The following is a 7546-nucleotide window of genomic DNA, read 5'->3' as shown; positions in this document are numbered from 1 at the left end:
CCACAAAGAAAAAGAAGGACACTAGATAATGATAACAGGATCAGTACAACAAGAGGACTGTACACTTGTCAGCCTAGATGCCCCTAATGCAGGAGTACCCTCATACATAAATACTAACGGACAATGGGAGAGATAGACAGGAATACAATAAGTAGGACGCTTCAACACCTCACTCATACCAATGGACAGATCTTCTAGACAGAATAAGTAACAGATCACAAGTGATACAATAGAACAGTTAGACTTAATTGACATTATCCGGACATTACATCCAAAAAACCCCACAGAATACACATGTCCCCCGCATTGTAGACAGCGCTTTAGCGTCTGAGCCACTGGGGAGGTCAGTCTCCCAAAGCAATAGAAATAAAAACAAAAGTAAACAAACGGGGCCTAATCAAAGTTACAAGCTTTTGAACAGTAAAAGAAACCACAAACAAAATGAAAAAACAGCCTACAGGATGGTAGAAAAATTTGCAAAAGATATAACCAACAAGGGCCTAATTTCCAAAATATATAAACAACTCACACAACTGAACAACAATAACAAAAACAAACTAATCAAAAAAATGGGCAGAAAATATAGACATTTCTCCAAAGAAGAAAAATAGATGGCAAACAGGCACATATATAGATACTTAGTTCAGTTCAGTCGCTCAGTTGTGTCCGACTCTTTGCGACCCCATGGACTGCAGCACGCCAGGCTTCCCTGTTCATCACCAACTCGCAGAGCTTGCTCAAACTCAGTTCCGTTGAGTCGGTGAAGCCATCCAACCATCTCATCCTCTGTCGTCCACTTCTCTTCCCGCCTTCAATCTTTCCCAGCATCTGGTCTTTTCACATGAGTCAGTTGTTTGCATCAGGTGGCCAAAGTATTGGAGATTCAGCTTCAACATCAGTCCTTCTGATGAATATTCAGGACTGATTTCCTTTAGGACGGACTGTTGGAGATCTCCTCGCAGTCCAAGGGACTCTCAAGAGTCCTCTCCAACACCACAGTTCAAAAGCACCAATTCTTTGGTGCTCAGCTTTATTTATAGTCCAACTCTCACATCCACATATGACTACTGGAAAAACCATAGCTTTGACTAGATGGACCTTTGTTGGCAAAGTAATACCTCTGTTTTTTAATATACTGTCATAACTTTTCTTCCAAGGAGCAAGCGTCTTTTAATTTCATGGCTGCAGTCACCATCTGTAGCGATTTTGGAGCTCCCCCAAAATAAAGTCTGTTACTGTTTCCACTGTTTCCCTATCTATTTGCATGAAGTGATGGGACCAGATGCCATGATTTTAGTTTTCTGAATGTTGAGTTTTAAGCCAACTTTTTCACTCTTCTCTTTCCCTTTCATCAAGAGGCTCTTTGGTTTTTCTTCGCTTTCTGCCATAAGTGTGATGTCATCTGCATATATCTGAGGTTATTGATATTTCTCCCAGCAATCTTGATTCCAGCTTGTGCTTCATCCAGCCCAGCATTTCTCATGATGCACTCTGCATATAAGTTAAGTAAGCAGGGTCACAATATACAGCTTTGACATACTCCTTCCCTGATTTGGAACCCGTCTGTTGTTCCATGTCCAGTTCTAACTGTTGCCTCTTGACCTGCATACAGATTTCTCAGGAGGCAGGTCAGGTGGTTGGTATTCCCGTCTCTTTCAGAATTTCCCACAGTGTTGTGATCCACACAATCAAAGGCTTTGGCATAGTCAGTAAAGCAAAAATAGATGATTTTCTTGCTTTTTCAGTGATCCAATGGATGTTAGCAATTTGATCTCTGGTTCCTCTGCCTCTTTTAAATCCAGCTTGAACATCTGGAAGTTCACAGTTCATGTACTGTTAAAGTCTGGCTTGGAGCATTTTGAGCATTACTTTACTAGCGTGTGAGATGAATGCAATTGTGCAGTAATTTGAGCATTCTTTGGCATTGCCTTTCTTTGGGATTGGAATGAAAACTGACCTTTTCCAGTCCTGTGGCCCCTGCTGAGTTTTCCAAATTTGCTGGCATATTGAGTGCAGCACTTTGACAGTATCATCTTTTAGGATTTGAAATAGATCAACTGGAATTCCATCACCTCCACTAGCTTTGTTCATAGTGATGTTTCCTAAGGCCCACTTGACTTCACATTCCAGGATGTCCGGCTCTAGGTGAGTGATCACACCATTGTGATTATCTGGGTCATGAAGATCTTTTCTGTACAGTTCTTCTGTGTATTCTTGATACCTGTTCTTAATCTCTTCTGCTTCTGTTAGGTCCATACCATTTCTGTCCTTTTATGAACCCATCTTTGCATGAAATATTCCTTGGTATCTCTAATTTTTCTTGAAGAGATCACTAGCCTTTCTCATTCTATTGTTTTCCTCTATTTCTTTGCACTGATCACTGAGGAAGGTTTTCTTATCTCTCCTTGCTATTCTTTGGAACTCTGCATTCAAATGGATCTATCTGTCCTTTTCTCCTTTGCTTTTCACTTCTCTTCTTTTCACAGCTATTTGTAAGATGCTCAATATTACAAATAATAGATGTTCAGTATTGCTAGTTATTAGAGAAATGCAAATAAAAACAAAGAAGTAACATTTCACACTGATCAGAATAACCATCATTAAAAAGTCTACAAATAACAAATGCTGGAGAGGGTGTGGAGAACAGGGAAACTTCCTACACTGTTGGTGGGAATGTAAGTTGGTGCAGCCATTGTGGAGACCAGTATGGAGGTTCCTCAGAAAACTAAAAACCGAATTCCCATATGATTCAGCAATCCCATCCCTGAGCATATACCCAGACAAAACTATGATTAGGAAGATACATGCACCATATCCAATATATATATGTATACACACACACACACAACTGAATCACTTTGCTGTACAACAGAAACTAACAACATTGTAAGTCATCTATACTTCAGTCAAAAAAAAAAAAAATTGGGGCTTCCCTGGTAGGCCAGTGGTTAAGAATTTGCCACACAATGCAGGGGACATAGGTTCCAGATCCCGCATGCTGCAGAGCAACTCCATCTGTGTGCCACAGCTCCTGAGCCCACATGCCCTAGAGCCCCTACTCCACACCACAGTGGAGAGAGCCCCTGCTCACCACAACTGGAGCAAGCCCATGTGCAGCAGCGAAGACCCACCCCAGCCAAAAAATGAAATAAATCTTTTAAAAAAAATAAAATACATTCCTGAATCCCCACAGCCAGAGATCCTCAATCCGTGGGTCTGGAATGTGGCTTAGTAATCCGCATTTTTCATCAGTACCTCTGGTGATCTGACATACTTAGATAAGTACAACTTTTTGAAGAACAGACAAATTTAAGGAAATATTCTATCAATAAGCAGGCCAAAACTGTATGAGTTGGTAATAACCAAGATCATTTCCAAGGTGGGATAGCCTTTAAGAAGCCTTCTAACTTCTGGAGATGTATCTGCTAGCCAAGTTCAGTTGGAGTAAGCATAACTGCTGTCATTAAACAGGAAAGTAAGTTATCCCATATTCTTCCATTTCCACTATAAAATATGTTAACTTTTCTATGCCATGCACCCAGCTTTAAATAAACATTTACTAACCTTAAGAACACAAAGATTGATGAGTGGTATCGGAGTGGATAGCAAACTACCCTGTTACAGCAATGAAATACAAGTTCCTAAACTAGTGACAGTCAGTGCGTATGGTTCCTGTCCTCTGGAAAACAGAATTTTCACCGTGTCTCCAAGGAACTACAGTCATAGAAACAGACAGGCGCCTTTCTTGAGTGCTGCAAAGAAAGAGCTCCCTGTAACACTGAATGTTATGATCTCAGAAATATTACTGACTTGGTGGAAACAGGATTTTGGATTATTTAATTTGATTTTCTTACACATCACTGTCCATTTTTAACTTGAGAAACTGTCACATGTTGAAAGTCATTGTGTTTTTCTAAGATAGTATCACTAACATTTAATAGCTTGAAGTCACATGCTATGTCAATTTTCCAAATGTTTCTGAGCTAGAATGAAATTCCATCTGCATATGAATAGTAGAAAAATGTTTCCACTTAGATTGTACACCCATATCTTTAGTAAGTTGAAATCAGTGATTTCAAAAGAGGTTCCTGTGGGACTCTCTTTGAACTGCTTTAATAGATTATCATCTCCAGAACTGTCTATAACTGATGTGACATACATAATCTGTAAGGCATTATGTAACTATTATACCATAATCATCAGTGTCAAAGACCTTTTATAAAAATTGACAATACTATTTTGGTAATTTACCAATGTCTCCAGATTCTTGAATACTGTTCTGAGAAATAGAATTTTACCAAGGTTTCCTTAATAAAATGATCTTTCTCACTATAATGTGAGATGTTTCAAATACTGTAATTTATCATTCTTTACAAGTTAGGTCACAGTAACAGAACAAGTTCATGTACTCTCTAAGATAGTCTCATTCAAAGTTACCATGGTAACATGGAGACAGTTTCATTTCAGACTTGGACATGAATTACTCGAAGATCAGAAAGATAATCCATCATTTAGTCCAGAACCCACTTTTAATAATCTATATACATCATTTGATCCTTAAAAATACGTACTGATCAGCATTCTTTTAATTCCAGAACATGAATCCCTAGCATGTAACCCTGCTCTTCTGAGTGTAAACGTTGTGTCAGTTGAGCATCTTTTCTATGTGGACTTTAAATAACAGCTGCTCTCTAACCGTAAAAAGGTCATTTCTCAGTTCATGCATACACTTTACCTAGTAACATTTAATTTTGTAAGTAAACTAAGTTGACAGTGAAAAATAGCAAACTATTTTTGTCTAATGTGCTGTTTTCAGTTCAGCCCATTCCTGCCATTTTTCATTTTTAACCCTCAATAAAATCAGTGGATGCTCTGTGTCAAGGGCCTTCACTCAGCATCTATCCAACATCCTCTCCATGTGACTAGGTAACTTATCTGGACTTGGACACATAAATATGGGTTTGGAAATGATAAACCATTCTTACCCAATTCTGTGATGCTTTGCTTCAGTGAAACAACTTTTTCTGTTACTTACAGCTGATAATATTCAAATATTTTCTTTTTTACCAAGTCCTTTGTCAAATGTAAGCATAATCTTTGACCTATTTTTTCTGTGTCTAGAACAAAGACAAATAGTCACACTAGTCTCCCATAACTTTATGAATTATTATTTACATCTTTGAACCTGCTCCGTCACAATTTCCGAATAACACAAGTCCCTCCAAGTTGGAATAGCATTCTAGGCCTGCATGGATCCAATGGGCACAGATGGAGTCTTAATGGTTAAAAGACTTACAGTTGTACTACTGAGAATCATGTGGCATTCTTACTTCAGAAATTCAAAGCAGTCATGTATATCTAGGAGCTTAAGTTCCATTTTGTAGCAGTGTCCTTTACTATCTGCTAATGAGATAATCCCTTATTTTAAACACAATTATTCCTAGGATGACAAGAGCTGGGATAAATGAATACAAAATGAGAAAGTTTGCTGTGAATCTGGATGTTGCACCTGGGCAGTTTCTCTCAATGAACTGAGCTCCTTGAGTGATGGTACACATTGGGTTAGCTGACACAGAGGCGTTTGAGTTGCCTGCCAGGGAAAAGATCGACAATGTCAGATATGGTACTTCCAAGATAATTGAATCCACATGTGTTTACCAAATGCCCACTAAATGCTTAGTATTCTGCTAAGTACCCTTCTTCATAAAGATACAGGACTTTTTAGAGAGCCCAGAATTCATTATTAGATGAAGCAATAGTGAGTGTTGGGAGCCTTGAAGATGGAAATGGGTTTGTTCCCACTTTGGGTATATATTCATTACCCAAATGAATGAATAATACTGATAAAAATTATGATCACTTAGCACTGAGTATCCCAAGGTTACTAATGTTATCACCTAGAGAGATTTAAAACAACTATGACATTCTGCCTTGTTCTTTCGTTGTCGTCACAGAGTGGCCTGGGATTTCCAAAGGCCAGGAGGGCCTTGCTGTATTCCCACTGCCCTCTCGCAGGATTAGGGAACATTTGTGCCAAAAATGGCTTCACTCAGCTACATAGTCTGTACATTTGGGGAGGACAGGAGGCCACTGCAGCCTGTTTCAAGCTAGGTATAGGAACTGATTCCATCCAGAATATATTAGAGTTTACTTCAGTGTATGTTAAATCCGTCATTTTCTAAAAACATCAGAATGCCCCTAAGCTGCTGACCTTGGACAAGTGGTTAGCTTGATGAATGCTTACTATTTTAAAAATCAGAGAAAATGTTAGACTCTTCAAAACAAAGTTTTAAATCTATTTTACAATTACACTAGTTTTTTACTTAAAAAATACATTTCCCTCAAGAAATTGTGTTTTCAAATGAATATGTAAAAATAAATTCCAAAATAGAATACTTACCACAAGTGAAATTCTGTCCATAGAACTCATTGACTACGAGAATCTCAGAGCAATATTTTTGGAATGTAAAATAACCGAGGATTTTAAAAGGAATGGGCATTTCTTGTATGTTTCTTAAGAAAAGACAAAAAGAAAGAAAGAAAAACTTCAGCAGGCTTTGGTAACAGTCCTACCAAAAGAAAGGCAACTCTTATGTTTCACAAAAGGAATGTATATAGGTTTTCATCTCTCATGATAAAAATTATGCTTACTACAAAAAGTTCAAACAACACTGAGAAGTATAGAGAAATACCACTGCCCGGAAATAACTGCTGTTAACATTTTAGTGATATATGTAATACATATATTTATGACATTTTACATAAATGGAATCAAACTACTAATGCTCTTTCCTAACCTGCTTTTTCAAACAAACATGTATCTCAGATAGCCTTTCAAGTCAGTAAGCATAACACTGCATCATTTTTAATCACAGCTTGGTGGCCCACTATAGAAGAAACATTAATGTAACACACCCCTGATGATGGACTGGTATTTAATGTTACTGTTAGGCCCCATTGATATAAACATAAAAGAAAATAACGCATCACATTAGAGGAGGATGTTTGTGATTAAATAGATTTGAGCATGCTAGAGTATGAAGTGAGAACTGAACCGTAACCCAAGGGATGGAGAGAACCAGCAGACACTCATTGTGAAACCTGTTTCAGGAGAAACCTCATGCCGGCCTTGTGCCCTTCTCGGTTCACTCTATAGCTTCTATCAGTCAACAAATATGTATTAAATTCTTTCTGTTTGCAAGGCACTAATTCAGGGTGCTTAAAAATCAAATCCCTTATGATTATACAGTGGAAGTGAGAAATAGATTTAAGGGCCTAGATCTGATAGATAGAGTGCCTGATGAACTATGGAATGAGGTTCGTGACATTGTACAGGAGACAGGGATCAAGACCATTCCCATAGAAAAGAAATGCAAAAAAGCAAAATGGCTGTCTGGGGAGGCCTTACAAATAGCTGTGAAAAGAAGAGAAGCGAAAAGCAAAGGAGAAAAGGAAAGATATAAACATCTGAATGCAGAATTCCAAAGAATAGCAAGAAGAGATAAGAAAGCCTTCTTCAGCGATCAATGCAAAGAAATAGAGGAAA

The 7546-nt window shown here is 38.1% G+C and overlaps 1 protein-coding gene across 1 annotated transcript in view; it reads right to left on the bottom strand.

Moving 5' to 3' along the window:
* Positions 1-3827: 3827 nt before the first annotated feature.
* The window catches only part of ABCG5 (ATP-binding cassette, sub-family G (WHITE), member 5), a 32555-nt gene continuing 28836 nt past the window's right edge, over positions 3828-7546 (bottom strand). Inside the window, exons 12-13 of the mRNA XM_010842304.1 lie at positions 6401-6513; positions 3828-5590 (exon numbers count right to left, since the gene is read on the bottom strand). Coding sequence (XP_010840606.1) covers positions 5397-5590; positions 6401-6513 — 307 coding nt within the window. The 3' untranslated portion in view covers positions 3828-5396. The remainder of the gene's footprint in view (positions 5591-6400; positions 6514-7546) is intronic.

The sequence above is a fragment of the Bison bison genome, unplaced genomic scaffold, assembly GCF_000754665.1.
Source record: "Bison bison bison isolate TAMUID 2011002044 unplaced genomic scaffold, Bison_UMD1.0 scf7180017864177, whole genome shotgun sequence".
Lineage (NCBI taxonomy): Eukaryota > Metazoa > Chordata > Mammalia > Artiodactyla > Bovidae > Bison > Bison bison.
This window is presented reverse-complemented; position numbering and strand designations above follow the sequence as displayed.